This window comes from Chinchilla lanigera, unplaced genomic scaffold, assembly GCF_000276665.1.
Source record: "Chinchilla lanigera isolate Chin_1 unplaced genomic scaffold, ChiLan1.0 scaffold00008, whole genome shotgun sequence".
In the NCBI taxonomy this organism is placed as follows: Eukaryota; Metazoa; Chordata; class Mammalia; order Rodentia; family Chinchillidae; genus Chinchilla; species Chinchilla lanigera.
Genome location: NW_004955409.1, coordinates 37,115,948 through 37,134,442, shown reverse-complemented (window position 1 = coordinate 37,134,442; position 18,495 = coordinate 37,115,948). Strand labels below are relative to the sequence as shown.

General features: G+C 45.3%; 1 protein-coding gene across 1 annotated transcript in view; it reads right to left on the bottom strand.

The window, feature by feature from the left end:
• Slc7a8 (solute carrier family 7 (amino acid transporter light chain, L system), member 8) overlaps positions 1-15,254 on the bottom strand; it is a 52,112-nt gene extending 36,858 nt beyond the window's left edge. Inside the window, exon 1 of the mRNA XM_013510441.1 lies at positions 14,903-15,254. Coding sequence (XP_013365895.1) covers positions 14,903-15,065 — 163 coding nt within the window. The 5' untranslated portion in view covers positions 15,066-15,254. The remainder of the gene's footprint in view (positions 1-14,902) is intronic.
• Positions 15,255-18,495: the final 3,241 nt, after the last annotated feature.

Genomic DNA, 18,495 nt, shown 5'->3' with positions numbered 1-18,495 from the left:
TCAAGACCAGCCTGGGCTACAAAGTGAGCTCAAGGCCAGCCATAGTGAGACCCTGTCTCAAAAAAAAAAAAAAAGACCCCCCAAAAATAAAATAAAATAAAATCTCAAAGAGAAAGGCTAGGGCCGGGAATATAGCTCAGTGGTATAAATGCCTGCCTGGCAAGTGCAAGGTCCTGAGTTCAATTCCCGCTACCACAAAAAAAAAAAAAAGAGAAAGGCTAAACAAACCCTGTCTCTCTCCCTCTCTCCGTTTCCCTCTCTCTCTAGGTAATGAGGATTGAACCTATGGCCTTTGCACTGAACTTTACCCCCAGCCCTTTTTTATGTTTTATGTTGAGATGAGAGTCTCACTAAGTTGCTCAGTTTCCCAGGCTGGGTTTAAACTTATGATCCTCCTGCCTCAGCTTCCCAGAGTGCTGGGATTATAGGCATGCACCATCGCACTCAGCTGCCTCTCCCTGATTCTAAAAAGCCACTACCTAGAAAACCAGATTCAGAACGTTTCCTCTACCTTAGCAGCCTCTGGAACTTGTGCAGAGGGGAGAGTGTTACAGCGGATGTATGCTCTGGGGCTGGAAGGAAATTTACATGGCATTTACAGTCACAATCTTCGGTGTGACTGTTTGATTAGTATTTATCTCCCCAGTAGACTGTAAACTCCAAGAGCAGGAACTGTGTTGCTTTCCTCCTCTGTGAGGGGTTCCCCTGTGGAAGACGCTCCAAAAAGGTTTACCGAACACATAATGGCAGACATCATTTCTTGCATTTTTCTTTAGAACTTCCAGCTCCTGTGTCCCTGCTGAGTGTTCACTTGGCCGCACAGATACTGTGATACTGTTGAGCATGTATTATAGGCGACTGAACAGAGCAACCCACTTACTTTGCTGCTGAGGAAAGTAGACCTGTCATTATTACCATCTCCAATTTGTGGGGGAAGAAAGCAAGGCGACTATTATATTCCCAATTTCCAGAAAGGGAAAATGAGAGAGTCATTATTACCTGTATTTATGGGTGAAGAAAGCAAGATCTAGAAAGGTAGTTATTTGCCTCACAGAATGAGACAGTAATAATTGGATCAGAGCCTAAACATTCTGCCATAGCTTTGAGCTTTCCCCTGAAAATAGAAAACCTTCCCACATGTACTCAGGTCCGCTTTCTGTGCTCCACTCTAAACAGTGGGAATGGGAAGCCACTTGTTAAAGACCTGGAACACAGCTGATTCCTCCTCCTATTGCAGTGCTACCGTCAGTGGTAATTTATAAAACATTCATGTCAAAAAAAAAAAAAACAAAAAAAACAAAAAAAAAAACATTCATGTCCATGACCTCTCTTGGTTCTCATAACTGTTTTCTTTCTTTTCTTTTCTTTTCTTTTCTTTTCTTTTCTTTTCTTTTCTTTTCTTTTCTTTTCTCTTCTTTTCTTTTCCTTTCCTTTCCTTTTCTTTCTTTCTTTCTTTTTCTTTCTTTTTCTTGGTCTTTTTGAAGCAGGGTCTTGCTATGTAGTTCAGGCTGGCCTGAAACTCACTTTGTGGCCCAGGCTGGCCTCAAACTCCCAGCAATCCTCCTGCCTCAGCCTCCCGAGTGCTAGAATTGTAAGCATGCACCACCATGCCTGGCCCATAACTGCTTGGTGTGCAGGACAGATACCATTCTTACTTATCTTTGTGGAAACTGAGGCACAGAGAGGGGATGAGACTTATTCAAATCTACACATTGCCTAAGCAGCAAGGCCTGGTCCTCGCAGTACGGGCCCAGCATCTCCTCCGTACTGCCACTCCTCTAGAGAGCGCACGGTCTAAAGCAGACTTTCATAGAGAGACTTTGAAGCAGGATTTCTGGGAAAGGGCTTTTCTACTTGACTGGAAACCTTTCCTGATGCAATGGAGGAAGCAAGTTGACTACCATGGGAAAGTTTTTCTCCATCACTGCACTCAGACTCAGTCTCTATACAAATGTGATGCACTCATCCAATGCAACTGTTCAGATGCATTTAAAATGGGAATAGTTAATAAAAGGTTAAGTTTTCTATGTCTAAAGCAATAGGATTTTCTGAACATGTTAAGATGTTCTGGATTAAATTTATAAAACTAGATTAAAACTATATTGCTAAGGAAAAAAAAAGAATGCGGTGCATACTGTCTGGTAATGCTGAGGTACCAGAGGTCAGGGCTTTAGTCCTGCTTCCATGTGCCCTAATTAACAAAGCAATCATCTTATCATGCAGATCTTCTTTAGTGAAAAATGGATTCTAGGATGCCCGGACAATGAGGCCCAGCTTGGCTTGCTCTGTCAACGGAAATCCAAACAAACCATTCCATTAAAAAGGAGCCAAGTTGTATGAGTGGACAAGTCTTCACTGGAAAAATCGCTGGAATTGAGAAAATTCACATCTGCCATGAATAATCACTAACTTCCCACCTGTCTGCCAATACCCATGTGACTTCCATTAGGTGTTACTCACATCCAGGCCTGTCCACACTGGAGTTCTGTGGCCATCAAAGAATTCCTCTCCTAAGGCATAGGATTATGGGCTTCGTATATCTGACAGACCCTCAGATCTAAAGGGCTTTGGTTTTCCTGCCTTATTCATGCTAGTTTTGAAGTCTAGCCACAACTTCCTGCTGGGGCTTGGAGATTCGGGTTATTTCTACGGTGTCCAGAGAAAGCTCACGTGAATCAGCTTTGTGCTTCTTCCACAGAGTGGCTGGGAGACTCTCTGAGCTTCACAGGACTGAGAGGACCGTGCAGAAGCAGGGGCTGACACCCTGGGGCCAGGCTTTGATCCTCACCCCAGGCCTGTGCACTCTCCGTCAGGGCTGATGAACAGATACTCAGACATGGGGGCAGTCAAGATGCGGACGCACGCCCTGTGGGACACAGGTCCTGCAGGGCAGGGATGCAGAAGGCACTGCAGGGCTCTCTTGCGGACCCTTACTGAAAAGAGCTGGAAGAGCCACTGAGTCTTTGCTTTGCCACTCACAGGTCCTGTGACCTGGGTTTTCCTGAGACTCACTCCCTTCATGTGCAGAATGGGAACGAATGCTCCTGCCTCGCCCTCCTTGCAGGGTTGTTGTGGGGATCGAGGGAGATCATACCCATGTGCTATAGGGACGTCTGGGCATCGCTGGGGCCTGAGTCCAGGGTCTCATGCATGCTAGGCAAGTGTGGTACTGCACAGCTACCCCTCAATCCCGATCTTGGTACTTCTGTAAAATGCTAACAAAATAAGTGCTGACTAGGATTTGTAGCCGTAGAAGCGGAGATCAGCCAGGGAAGAATTTGACAGGCTTGCTTTGAAGGCTTAGCTCCAAAACAGCAGTGGGAGCCAGGACCATGAAGCAGTCTCTGAGTCATTTGTCTGCTTGTCTAGGTATAATTTTTAGATGCCACAGGTGGGTGGGTAGCAGGTAATTGCATCTCAAAAAGTATTTATTGAGCACCCACTCTGTACATGCTTGCTTTGGAAGGTAATTGGGAAGCACTTGTTCACACATGGTCTTTCAGCAAAGCAGAGGCAGCCAACCACCACCCACCAGCCACTAAAATACGGCATGGAGTAGCCTGAGGGCTAAGAGCACCGAGCCCTCACCTGTGCCCATTCAGTACTCACTTCTTGCCTCAAGTATTTTCCTGCCTGACTGGAGAAGCAAGCAACTCCTTAAGGAGGTTTTGCCTCCTTCTCAGCTTTCAACTCGGGACAGTTTTGCACCTCTACCCGGGGGACAGCTGGCCATGTCTGGAGATACTGATGTTTCACACTGGCTGGGAATGCCAGCGTGTGGAAGCCAGGGATGCTGCTCACTCTCCTACCTTGAACAGCACAGCTTCCCACAACAAAAATTATCCTGTCCCCAAAGCAATAGCGCCGAGGTTGAGGACTGCTCTACTTTCCAGCTTCAGTGTCATCTGGTTAATCCTGAAAGTCACTTTCAAATGGGAGCCCAATTTCTTTTTAAAGCTAAGCACAATATGTGTTGTTCATGTGAGTAGCTTTCATTCCCTTCTCAGTCCTAGGGGTGGCCCGTAGGGGTGCTTCACCACCGAGCTACATCCCCAGCCCTTCTTATTTTTTATTCTGAGACAGGGTCTGGCTTTATACTGCAGGCTGGCTGTACGCCAGGATCGTCCAGCCTCAGATTTTTGAGTTCTGGGGGTTAAAGTCATGTGCCACCACACTTGGCTTAATAACTCATTTTTAAACTAAAAAAATTCTTTTCCCAGTGCTGAGGATCAAAGCCAAGGTCTCATGCATGTTAAGCAAATGTTCTGCCACTGAACTACATTCCTAGCTACATCCCCAGCTCGTGCTTGGCTTCTTTTTCTTTCTTTCTTTCTTTCTTTCTTTCTTTCTTTCTTTCTTTCTTTCTTTCTTTCTTTCTTTCTTTCTTTCTTTCTTCTTTCCTTCCTTCTTTCCTTCCTTCCATCCTTCCTTCCTTCCTCTCTCTCTCTCTCCCTCCCTCTCTTTCTCCATTTGTTTATTTTGTAGTACTGAGGATTGAACCCAGGACCCTTTCACACTGAGCTACATCTCTAGATCTTTTTTTTACATTTTGAAATAGGGTCTCCCTAAGTTGATAAACTGCCCAGGCTGGTTGTGAATTTGCCATCCTCCTGTTTTGGTCTCCCAGACTGATTACAGTTGGAATTACAGGCAGGAACCACCATGCTTGGCTTCTTTTTTTATTTTTAATTTTCTTGCTAAATTACCCAGATTACATTCAAATTTGTAGTCCTCCTGTCTCAGCTTCCTGAGCTGGTCAGAGTGTAGGCATGCATCACCATGCCTAGCTAAAAATTTTTATTGTGTTAAAAATACAAAACTGGCCAGGTGTGGTGATGCATGCCTGTAATCCCAGCACTTGGGAGGCTGAGGAAAGAGGATTGTTCTGAAGTTCAGTAGTATCAGATATATTCACATTGTTGTACATACATCTCTAATGGTTGATTTGCTATGTTTGCTGTTATTCAGCAAATGCTTTCTAAGCACTTCCTATACGCTAAGCTCACCCTGTGGGGATGTGAATGTGGGGAAGACTCAGTTCCTGCTCTCAAGGAGTTGTGTAAAGACATGACTGTAGACACAGAGCCGACCCCGGGTGGAATAGAAGTTGCCCCAGTGCGTTTGCAATATGGGCCAAGGTAAGAATGGAAAAGGCCACTGTTGGGGGCTGTTCAGAGAAAGGTTCCTGGAAGAGAGGATGTAGCGCAGGGTGCTGGGGAGTAAGTAACTGAAATCAACTAGAAAAATGGATGCCAGGAGTGGTGGTGCATGCCTGTAATCCCAGCACTCAGGAGACTGAGGCAGGAGGATGGCTGTGAGTTTGAGACCAGCCTGGGCTACAAAGTGAGCTCAAGGCCAGCCTGAACTGCATAGTGAGACCCTGTCTCAAAAAGACCAAAGGGGGAGAAAAACAGAAAAGCAGTTGGCTGGTTGCTAAGCAAGTCGGATTTGAACTGAGGTGGTTAGTTCTTCTCATGACCAGATCAGTGCAACCTAAACATGTGAACCAGAATTAGTGAGTGGGTGGGGTTGAGCGTAGGTGGGGAAGGATGACCTCAAGGAGAGAAAGAAACTAATATTTACTGAACATATGCCACAGAGTAGGGGCTTTGTCTTAATATGCCACAGAGACTCCCATTGTACAGATAAGTAAACTGATCATCAATGTGCTCAAATTTACACAGATTCTACCAAGGAAACAGTTTGCAGACCCAATACTACCTTCTAAACACTGCCCTCATCTGTTGTCCTGGATGGGTCTTCCTTGTCCACAACACACTGATGCAAATCACAGAAAAAATTTAAGCCATTTTTAAATTCTTTTTTGGAGGGGTAGGGGTTAAACGCAGGGTCTCCCCAGGTGGCAAAGGCTGGCCTTAAATTCACTAAGTAGCCCAGGCTGGCCTCAGACTCTCAATTGTCCTGCTTCAGCCTCCAGAGTGCTGAGATTACAGGCATGCACCACCACATCCAGCTCCATTTCAGGCTTTCTACTTCTAGCACCAGGGCCCAAATGCCTCTGTCAGGCAGCCTGACCAGTCTACATCATCTGCTTAGTAACTACCCTACACAGAATTATTCCTTAAAGGACGAGCTGAAGAATCTGTGCATTTCATACACGTATAAACGGCACCTTTAATTTAAAATACACATAGAGATGAGAAAGTACATTCATAATTCTGTACCAACAGTACTCTCTGGGCAATCTGCGCAGCTCAGTGAGGCTGCCTGCAGTGTCTTCTGGCGTCCTGTGAAACGCTCTCCCCAGAAGTGACGTCACTGCTGATGCTGAGGATATTTAAAGTCGGGAGCAAACCAAAGGGAAAACTGACTGTGACAAAGGATGAGAGATAAGATGTGATCGACCGGGCTTTTCATTTGAAGCGTCACTCATTCTATAAATAAAACAGCTTAAAATAGACTGGAGGGATTATTTTGTTTCTTAGAAATAAAATTCACCAGTGCTCAGCACGAGGCCTAGCCCATAATATGTTCAATGACTGTGAAAACATGGAATAGTCTCTGATCTTATGACCACCCCCTATCCCAGACTGTAGCCTGCAGATCGGCATTCTTGGGGTTGGGGCAGCTTGCTGTAGGCAAGTCCTGGAGGGGAACAAGGTATGGTTCTTCTTGGCTCAGCAGGGGGAGGAGGGGCCGGGCATGAAGGCACATGCCTGGAATCCCTGCTCTCAGGAGATTGAGACAGAAGGATCATAAGTTCAAATCCAGGCCAGCCTGGACATAAAGAAAGACTCTGAAAAAGAGAGAAAAAAAAAGAGAGAGAGAGAGAGAGAGAGAGAGAGAGAGAGAGAGAATACTGCCTAGCCACCCCCCACCCCCAGTTCAGTTCTTATTTTCTGTAGATCAGAATCTACTCCTGGAAAAACTTGCTCCTGGATATTTTTTGTAAATCCACCCCCTTCCCCACAGGAACAACAAGGAAACAAGGACAGCAGCAACAGATATTCTTGAGGCCTTTTTTTTTTTTTTTTTCAGCGCTGGAAATTGAACCCAGAGTGCCATGCATGCGAGGTATGTGCTCCAGCTCTGAGCTACACTCCCAGCCCTCTACCTTATTTTTTTGTGGGCTGCCTAGCTGTTGGATTAACCCTCAAAGGTAACAAAACCTTGGTAGCCTGGTTACTCTGAGAAAACTCAACCACCAAGTCCTGCACTCTTACACCACTTTACAAGGCAATTTTATTCAGAAAAGTGGTATAGACGGTTGGTGCTGGCCTCTCTGAGAAGGTCATTTGATTTCAGTACAAGGCTTTTTTTTTTAATGCAGCCTAGGCTGGCCTTGAACTCTCGGTGATCCTCCTGCCTCTGCCTCCCAAGTGCTGGGACCACAGGTGTGCACCACCATGATAAGCAGTACAAGGCATTTTTATTGTTTATTTTTTTATTTTTTATTTTTTTAAGTCAAATGATCTTTTAGTTTTGAATCCAGATCTTTTACACTGAGCTACATTCCCAGCCCTTTATATTTTTCTTTTGAGACATGGTCTTTTTTTTTTTTTTTTTTGTCTTTTTGAGGCAGAGTTTTATTCTGTAGTCTAGGCTGGCCTTGAACTCATGGCAGTCCTCCTACCTCAGCCTCCCCAGTGTTGGGATTACAGGTGTGCACCACCACACCCAACTAAGACAGGATCTTGCTAAATTGCCTAGGCTGGGCTCAAATTTGCAATCAGTCCTTCTGCCTCATTCTCCCAGAAATGGACATACTTTTTAACCTGCTAGGATCCTGTATTCTTCTCCACACTCTTAAGGGCCTCCTACTACTCACTCATACTGTGTGCCTCTGCTCTTGGAGGGAGTATGTTGTAGCCCTGACAGTAGCAGTTTCAGCTGAACTGCTCTAGGAGCCTTGTAGTTCCTGGAAGAAGGAAGCCTGCAATAAGGTCCCTGCTATTAGCTGTGGGGCATTCCATTAAATCTTGTGGCTTCAGGGTTCAGTGACCTGGATGGGAATACAGCTCTGGTGTTGTCTACTTATCTATTTGAAGCTTTCGTTTCCAAAATAGTATTTCTTATGTGAGATTATTCATAAAGTACTCATCAGATACTGTGTACTTGGTACACAGTAAGTGCTCAGTAAAAGCTAGCTACTTATTAAGGTATTACCCTGCTGGGTGGAGGTAACCTTTCCCTACTCACTGCAGTGTATTTGTTTTGAAATGTCTCTCAACTGGCTTCTGTCCCAGAGTTTTCTTTGAGAACAATGAAAGTTTTAATCATATTTTCATCCTGAATGAACCAAATCCTAATATCCCCCCTTTTAATGGAAGTATAAATTTTAAGAACCAATTTCATACTTCCTCCCTCTGGTCAACATCCAACAAACGTATTGGGGATTAGAAGCTAATACATTATGTTGGAAGCTACAATGTAAAATCTTCTAAAGTGGTACAGACCACGTGGGTCTCACATCTTTTGGACCTGAAATTTTTCTGTTAGCCAAGTGCCATTTCAAAATAGTTACAACCAGGTAGGCGTGGTAATCCCAGCACTCCGGAGGCTGAGGCAGGAGGGTCATTGCAAGCTTGAGACCAGCCTGGGCTACAAAGAGAGCTCAAGGCCAACCTGAACTGCATAGCGAGACCGTCTCCAAAAGACAAAAAAAAGTTATAACCACATGATATAGCTGTAACCACACTTCTCTAAGAGGTGTCTTTTTTTTTTTTTTTTTTTTTACAAAGTGTTTTTCTTCTAAATTTTTAGAATCAGACATCTATGATCTTTCCAGACTTCAATCCCAGCGCTGTCTTCCTCCTGCCACCATGAACACATGGCAGCCTTCCTCTTCTTTCTCTTGGCTGCCAATTAGACAAGGGAAGTGGAGAAACATTTCAGCTCTGGAGTTGGGAGGTCCAGTTATCCTTTATGTGAACCTCAGCAAATTACTTACTAGCATTGTGACTTAACTTTCCCATATTTAAAATAAGATAATAACCTGGGGCGGTAGTGCAGCGGGAGAGGGCTTGTCTAGCCATGTGCAAAGCCCTGGGTTCAACCTCTATTCCCACCACCACCTAAGCAAAAAAACAAAGAAAGAAAGAAAAACATGGATTTTATTTATTTATTTTTCTTGGTATTGGGAGTCGAACTCAGGACCTTATTCTTGCCAGGCAGGTACTTGTTCCACTGAGCTATATCCCTGGCCTAAAACGTGGACTTTAAAAGAAAACTAAAGGGGCTGGGAATTTAGCTCAGCGGCAAAAGCACCTGCCTGGCAAGCACAAGGTCGTGAGTTCGGTTCCCGGTACCGGAGAAAAACCAAAAAAAATAAAAAATAAAAAAATAAAAGAAAACTAAAAGCTGGGTGTGGTGGCATGTGCCTGTAATCCCAGCATTCGGGAGGCTGAGGCAGGAAGATCACTGCAAGTTCAAGACAAGCCTGGGCTATAAAGTGAGCTCAAGGCCAGCTTGAACTGCACAGCCAGACCCTGTCTCAAAAAGACAAAAAAAAAGTTAAATAAAGAAATAAAGGGGCTGGGGATTTAGCTCAGCAGCACAGTGCCTGCCCTGGCAAGTGCAAGGTTGGGAGTTCGATTCCCGGTACCGGGAAAAAAACCAAAAGAAAAAAAAAAAAGAAAGGAATAAAATGTAGCCATAAAATCTGATTTTAAAAAATGCGTTAGTTGGGAGACAGTGGCCTAGTAGATAGAACTGCACCCACCATTGCCCTGCATCAAATATACCAAGTTCCTTCATTAGCACACACTGTGCTGAAAACAGAATGACCTGGTCAATTAAGAACAAAATTTTGGGGCTTTGGTAGCTGACTAGTTTGCCTCGGACCTCCTCTCTGGGCACATGTATAACAGGAATAAAGCTACCTGGACAGCCAGGAACTCGGTAGGAACCTCTAACGTGGCTGGGAAGGAGGAGGACACACAAAGGAGAGGGCTGCCTGTTGGGGGCTGTGCAGGAATGCCAGATGCACCCTAGAGTGCCTTGCGACTTCCTGGGCTTCCTTCCCAGTGCTGTCTTCCTCCACCTCAGCTGACTGCACAGCAGCCTTCCTCTTGGGGAAGTCGTGCAGAGTTAACGCTTCACCTGTAAAAAGCGAGTAAGGTCAGTGGCTTGTGGTCATGATCTCTGGGCTCGGGAAGCTGACACAGGAGGATCATGAGTTTGAGGCCAGCTTGGGCTACATAGCGAGAATTTGTCTCAATATAACAACAAAAACAAACAAAGCAAAATGAAACAAAATTCTGCCCAGGCTGTAAAGGGTAACACATATTTATGACGTAGACATAGGAGAGAGTTAGGATTTAGGCAGGCTCTGTGTTTGAATCCTGATGCCAAGCCTTTAGTTGTGTGACCTTCAGCAGGTTGTTTATGCCTGAGCCTGTATTGCCTTATCTGCAGAAAGAGGTAAGAAGTGCCTAACACCTAGAGGTTATTGTGACGGACAAACACACAATGTATGTTAGGTAACGGGAGCAGTGCCTGGAATATAATATATATTTAATAATGGCAGCCATTAACAATAGTTTTGGGGCTGGGTGTGGTGCTACACACCCATAATGCCAGCACTCTATGAGGCTGAGACAGGAGGATCAAAAGTTCAAGCCCAGCTTAGGCAATTCAGCAGCTTCACAAGAACTGTTTCAAAAAAAAAAAAGGTGGGGATGGGGAATGTGGCTCAGTGTAAAGGCCCTGTGTTCAGTCCCCAGTAACACACACACACACACACACACACACACACACACATACACACACACACTAGCAGATTTGGGATTATCCACAAATGAATTTTGCTGTCCTTCCCAACCACTTTAGATTTGGGGGAGACTCCATGTTCACAGTGAGATCTAAATTCATCTGCTACCAAATGTCCTTAGTCTGGTACCTGGAGAATAGCCCAGTAAGGTTAAGACAGAGGTGATGTTAAAAAATGAAAAGGAGGGCGGGGTTGTGGCTTGGTGGTAGAATGCATGCTTAATATGCATGAAGCCCTGAGTTGGGTCCCTAGCACTATAAACAAACAAAAAGACATACATAATTGTTCAGGCTGATAAAATTATTCCTAGTTTAAAGTTTTTCAAACCAGGCTAGGTTTGGTGGTGGTGCACGCCTATAATTCCAGCACTTGGATGCTGAGGCAGGAGGATTGCCAAGAGTTCAAGGCCAGCCTGGGCTCCAAAGTGAATTCAAGGCCAGCCTTAACTACATAGTGACACTTTCTCCAAACAAAACAAAATGAAACACCTAAAAATTAAAAAAAAAAAAATTAGGTGCCCAGCAGCGTGGTTTTTTTTTTTTTGTTTGTTTGTTTTTGAGAGAGTCTTCTGTATAGTTCAGGGAGCCCCTGAAGTATGTAGCCCAGACTGGCCTCAGACTTGGGGTAGTCCTCCTGCTTCTGCCTCCCAGTGCTGCGATTGCAGGCATGTGCCACCATGTCTGGTGCAATAGCTTTTTTTGATAAATGCTTCTTCTTATGGCTATCTTCAGATTCTTGCCCAAGGGCCGATTGAATTCAACAATCGTCTGAATAACTGTTGCATATTAGGCTCTCTGTTAAGCACTAAAGATTCTGCTTTGCATAAGACATGACTTTCTCTTTTATTCCTGCTGGGGATTGAACCCAGGACCTTGTACATGCGGAGCATGTACTGTATCACTGGCCCAAAGAAAACCATTCATTTTTTTTGTCTTTTTTTGAGACAGGATCTCGCTATGCAGTTCAGGCTGGCCTTGAGCTCACTTTGTAGCCCAGGCTGACCTTGATCTTGCAATGATCCTCCTGCCTCAGCCTCCCAAATGCTGGAATTACAGGCATGAGCCACCACGCCCGGCCAGAAAACCATTTCATCCAAGGAAACACTTAGAAAATCCCCCAGAATTGTCTTAACTACCCCATTCACCCCCACACCCTTTGAAAGGCTTAGTTCTTCGATTGCTGCTGAGACTCTCCTTGTGTCTCCTCACAGATACTCACCTCACCTGGCTTTCCCAGATCCCAGCACAGCTAAATCCCACTGCTAATTCTCTACTGTTTTCTATGTAATGCCTATGAATTTCATCTCCCAGTCAGATTATAAGTAACTCTAGGGTGTGAATGTTCTATTGGTTCTTTTGTTTGTTTTGTTTTTGTTTTTTGTTTTTTTTTTCTTGAGAATGGGTCTTACTTTGTAGTTCAGACTGGGCTTGAACTTACTATGTAGCTCAGGCTGCCCTCGAATTTAGGGCAATCCTCCTGCCTCAGCCTCCCGAGTGCTCAGATTACAGGTGTGCATCACCATACCTGGCTTTCAGTTCATTATCTATTTCCATAATACCAGCCATTTTGTTATTCCTCTTTTTCATTATTCATGATGATTGTGAATGAAACTTGTAAGCCTGTATGAAACAGAGTTTACAGGCTGGGCGTGGTGGCGCACGCCTGTAATCCCAGCACTTGGGAGGCTGAGGCAGGAGGATCATTGTGAGTTTGAGGCCAGCCTGGGCTACAAATGAGTTCAAGACCAGCCTGAACTGCATAGTGAGACCCTGTCTCAAAAAGACAAAAAACAAAAAAACAACAACAAAGAAACAGTTTAACTTATCCCTCTATGTCAGTTGAGTCTCAGGCAGATTTCTAGCAAATGGCACTTTCCCATACCCTATTGTCTGATTCACTTAGGAAATTTTCTTTTCGCCTTTTAATTTTCTTTTTCCATAGTGTTGACATTGAACACCAAATCACTAAATTCTGCATGGAAAATACAAGTTCTGTTTTTGCATTTGATCTTGAAAGAACTTGAATCAACTTGGAAATCCCTTCAGAAGAGGGCAGGGCAGCTCCTTGGCACATCTGTAACTCAACAGCCTTGCAGGAGGACAGCAAAAAAGATTTTGCCCTCACATCATCCTAAAGGGCGATCTGCTTCTCATCCTAGCTTGAATTGGGGGAGGCAGTACAGTGCCTATTAATTCTATGAGGATCCCCACAATGGAAAATATCCTGATCTCTCTGAAATCACACACTGTACTTAGACGCTCGTTTTCCCGCAGAATAGCACAGCTGTTATTTTCATTTCTGCAGTGTCACCATGGGTGCTTTGGGACTATTCTCACATTGAAGTATGGCCTGTGAAGTCACAGACTGCTCAGGAGTGACATCCATGCCACCGAAATTGAACTTACCCCTGAACACTCCCACTCACTCACGGTATTAGACACATGCTAAAGAAAGAAATGGAAACCACTGTACATATATATAGAAAAATTCTCTCTACCTGCAAATACCTGCTTATATGGGAGAGGGGTGAGCACGGGCATGCGCACATCATCTGCGCATCTGCCCGTGAATGAGAACCTTCCCAAAGGGAGGCAAGGGCCTAATCCTATCAGTGGAATTGATGAAAGGTAACAGGCTCTGGGCTATTTATAGACCTTAAATTGGCATGTGCCATATATAATGAGTACCTGGCTGATCTCATTTTTCAAAGAATTTGAGATAAAGCAAAGGAGACACCAAAAAACTCACAAGTATGATGAGGAAAGGTAATGAAAGGTTCACATCATGAATACAGTTTTTTAAAAATAACATTTAACATTATATATTTTATAACATAGATGCCTGGAAAACTTTTCATAGTGAATTAGATAAAGTGGGATTCCATTCTGAAAAGGGACTGAGACAACACGAACCACCGAAGCTGGGTGTGGAGGTGAAGAGGATTATCCCAATGCGGTACTGATTTTATTGGACTTCAGCGGTGTTCAGTATCACCGCTGCTCAGATGCCAAAGCATCTAAGAGCTATGCCTGGAGCACGGTATCGTCCAGACAGACTGGTTCACGGGGCATGAGGGCACAGGAGGCCTTCACAGAGCAATGCCAAGAGTAAGGACACAGGGCCAGGGAGGCCAGGGAGACAGCTCGGTGGCACAGGCCCTGCCTGGCAAGCGCGAGGTCCTGAGTTCGATTTGCGGTCCAAAAAAAAAGTAGTGACACAGAAACACATCTGGGCCTGACCATCCTATACTCCTTTTGCTGGGAAGAACGAAGGTCCTCTACCAAAATAGCGGACAGAACTGTCACTCTCAGAAGCAAGGACAGGAATGAGCCATTCGCGCATCTCCAGGAACCAGGAGGCTGCACTGTGGTCTGAGGCTGCATTGTATGTGGGATCCCAGCCCCACAGCTGCAGACAGGGAGGGGGCATCCGCAGGGCGCCTCACCTTCAGAGCCTCCAAGGTGGGCACACGTTTACCTGTCAGCTCCTCCTCCTTGCCCCATTCTGGTTACTCCCGATTCTCTCTGAGACCCTCACAGGGTCTTCTTGGGGTGTTACGAGTCATGTGGATTTTACTAGGCAACTAGAGAAACGGCAAACTCTTTGTTACACAAGAGCACAGTCTGCCCCCTCTTTCTTCCAAAACTTCCTCACCTGTGAAATGGAATAACAGCCTTGTCCTCTCCACACAGTGAAAGTGCTGCATCAGATGGAAAAGGTGACAAAAACCCAAGGCACTGTAGCTGTGGACGTTGATGCTATTTGTATGACACATCCCATAGCTTCCAATAACAAACAACAAAGTACTAAATGTGCTTCAAAAGCCACAGCCCGCTGAGGATAGTTGCCTAACGCTAGTTTAAAAGCCAGGTCCCGGAGCCTGGATCAGACTCCACTCAATTGGAAGAAAGTGAAGGGCCGGGAGACCTAGATTTTTAACAAGCTCCCGGGCACTGCTGGGGTGCGAGGTCCGCCAGGTCCGTGTGACCCCTATTTATTTCATTCTATGCACAGAGCTGTGCAGCCTGGTTTGGAGGAACCGACGTGAGACAATGATCAATTCCCACACTTTCCAAACTTGACCGGGTGGGGGGTGGGTTACAAGAGACGGGAAGCAAACCTGGAGCTTCGCAGGGGCGCCAGCCCCGCGCACCCCGAGCGCGCACTCACCTACGATAATCCCGCAAGCGCTGACCAATCCGATCTCCTTCTTCAGGGCCACCCCGCCCCCTCCGGAGCCGGCCCCCGGCCCGGCCTCCGGCTCGTCCCCGGGCTCGTCCCCGGCGGGGCGGTTTTTCTCCGCGCTGCTTCGGTGCCGCGCTCCTTTTTCCATCTTTCTCAGTGGGTTCTAGGCTCCAAAAGCAACCTGCCTCTCCCTGAGCGCGTCTGCGCGTAAATATGCGGATGCAGGGAAGGGAGACTTTTCAGATTTAAACGCCCTTTCCCCAAAGCGGGACCGCTCCTGACCTGCGACCAGATCAAAGGGAAAACTGAAAATATCCCTACTTGTACTGACAGTTCCTTGTCACCTGTGTGAACCCACAAGGACCGTGTCGCTTGAGGACGGAGATATTTAAGTGTAAAAATAGAGCGGTCTCGTGGGTCCAGCTGGAATTCTCCGGAACCGAGCGAGGGGCTCTCCAGAACCAAGATGACTCTGGTCCGTGCAAAAAGACAGCCTGGGTTTCCCTGCGGCTCTCAGGGATTGCCTTCGCCGCCCCTGGGCCTTTCGTAGGGAGGAGGATAAAAGTAGTTTTCACCTGCAGAGGTGGGGGAAAGGGCAATCCTCAGGTACTTCTTCCCGTCCAGAAAAACAAAGCTCTGGACCTGGCCGGCTGGCTCTGGCTTTGGCTCTGGTTCTGGCGTCCACCTGCTGAGGTTTGCTCCCTGCTCCCGGCCCGGCTTCCGCTCGTCCAGAGCTGCTCTTCCTCCTCGCCGCTTCTCGGCTCGTTCTCGACTAGCTCAGGGCGCCGGCTGCCCCATCGCTCTGGGCTGCGGGAGAGCGGCTCCTCCGCGCGAATGCGCTTCCCTTTTAGCCAGGGCTTTTATTTGCGGATCAGGCTCCGCCCCCACCTCCTCCATCCTGAGCCCCTTCTCCTCCCCCTCCTCCTCTGCAATTTAAATATTAGCACAGAGCCCCCCAGAGATGGCAGAAAAAATGGATTAAAACCCTTCTCTTTGTAATACTTTCTCCTTCTACCGAAGTGGAAGTAAAAACCCTTCCACACCAACCTCTCTCGGGGAGCTCGTTAGCTAGTATTGCATTACAGGTCGTGCGGCATTTGTGAGCTTTGTAAAGGGAACAGTTGTGCACTTACTTTTAATGTCATCGGAAAGAAACTGGGCGGTGTTTTACTTAGGTATGGATCATTTGAGGATACAGGAGAGAGGTTGTAGGGTCAACATTTTAAGTCGTTTCTTCGAAACGGGGGATCCACGGGTCGGGCCGTAGGACGGAAGGAATTAATAATAATGGCAAAGAGTCTCATTTACTGGCCCAGTGAGCTATGAGGAGTGCAAAGGAAACAAAATCAGTAACGAGGCGGCAGCTTCACTGTTCACTGACCTTATTTAGAGTTGACTCGGAAACAAAAAAAGATAGCTCTGACCCAGGTCCATAACTTTGCATCCATATTTTTGGGTCGATGTTATTTGGAAAGTAGACGGAAGAAATGATCAGCATTGCAATGCTCATAGAACAGATTTACTGGTCTTAGGAGCTGATTTATGGGCTGGAGATGTTGCCTCACCTGTGGGAGGTCCTGGATCCCATTCCTGGTAACCAACCAGGAAAAAAAGACGACTAACACATTACCATACTGGTATTGTACCTCCTCCTCCCCAAAGAATTTCACTCAGAAACTTGCTTTTCCACAAGAGCAGTGCTATTTCTAATTGTAAAGTACTTTGGAAGAAAGAAAGAAAAAGACTGACACAATATAGCAGACAACCTCGTAAGTTTAAAGTAATGTTGGATCTTTAAAAAATTATTTACTTATTTGTATATGTTTGTGATACATAATAAATACATTCACTGTGGGAAATTTGTACATATATGTATCATGTCTTGACCCTCTTTACTTCCCCATCCCTTTTGCTCCCTTAAATACTATTAATTATGCAGTTTTTATCTATTTTAAAGTAGCTCTCAGTAGCACATGCCTGTAATCCTAGCACCTGGGAGGCTGAAGCAGGAGGATCATTGCGAGTTTGAGACCAGCCTGAGCTACAAAACTCAAAGCCAGCCTGAACTGCATATTGAGACCCTGTCTCAAAAAAACAAACAAACAAAAAAGTAGATCTGAAAAATAAAGTTTTACAAATTGACCATAAACTACTGACATTTGGCCTCACTTTATGGAAAATATTCCAAAAGATTTGGGGTTTTAAGGCAAATGAATACTTAATTTTCAATGGCATTGGCTGAGCCAAATGCAAAAGCATTTTCAAATGGGGTAAAGTCCAATCAGCGTCTTTTCAGTTTGCTCCTTGATTACTCAGCGAGGACTAAGAGGTTTCAAAGGTTGAGATTTCAACCCCTTCTCCTTCTGCTGGCTCAAGGTATAGTAAATTGAAAACCTCAGCAAAGCAAAGAAAAAAAGTAGAGGGTGGTGTGTCAGGGATTTTCAATGAGAAGAACAGACATGGCAGGGGATATAGCACAAAACTCCATAGGAGGGAATGAGTCACGGAAAATGAAAAAAAAATTGAATTTCTTCTGGTCTTTACTGATAGCCTTAGAAAAGAGGGAAAATTTGATGGATTTATTTAATCAATCTAATTCAAAGACTTCTGCTCAGATAGAAGTATCAAGGGATGAAACAAATCAGCTTTCCTATTCTCAAATGTGAGTTCTTTCATAAGGTTTTTTTTTTTTCTGTTTTTTTGGCTTTTTGAGACAGGGTCTCACTTTGCAGTTCAGGCTGCCCTTGAGCTCACTTTGTAGCCCAGGATGGTCTTGAACTCACAGTGATCCTCCTGCATCAGCCTCCCGAGTGCTGGGATTACAGACGAGTGCCACCATGCCTGGCTAATAATGTTTTGTGGTGTTAATTTTTTTTTTTTTTTCTTTTTGGTACCAGGACTCAAACTCAGGACCTTGCACTTGCTAGGCAGGCCCTTGTACCACTGAGCTATATCCCCGGCCCTGTGGTACTAATTAAAATAGTTTAAATGGTTTTACCATGGGATAAAATGTGACTTATGAAGTTGCGGTCTCTCGCCAAGATCAGTGCAAATTGACAGTCCAATAAGCTTTAGCCCTCTCAGTTTATGAATTAGGATGCTAGGGCAGTTATGGGATCAAATATATTCTGGGGATACAGCGTGCACCAAATTGGAAAGAAAGGGTTGTTGAAGATTAATATTTCTATTTTTTTAGCACTTGGAATTTAGAGCAGTCTATTAACGGTGCAATGTACTTTTTTATTTTTTGGTACCGGGAATCGAACTCAGGACCTTGCCAGGTAGGTGGTTATGCCACAGAGCTATATCCCCATCTGCTAATGGTGCAATGTTTTTGTTTGTTTTTGTCTTTTGGAGACAGGATCTCGCTATGCAGTTCAGGCTGGCCTTGAGCTCACTATGTAGCCCAGGCTGGTCTTGAACTTGCAACGATCCTCCTGCCTCAGTCTCTCAGTGCTGAGATTACTGGAGTGCGCCACCACGCCCAGCCTAATGGTGCAATGTAAGCCAGGAAAGGAACCCTCTCTTCCTCCAGAGGAACCATTGTTCAATTACATGCCTCTCTTTAGACTGTGATC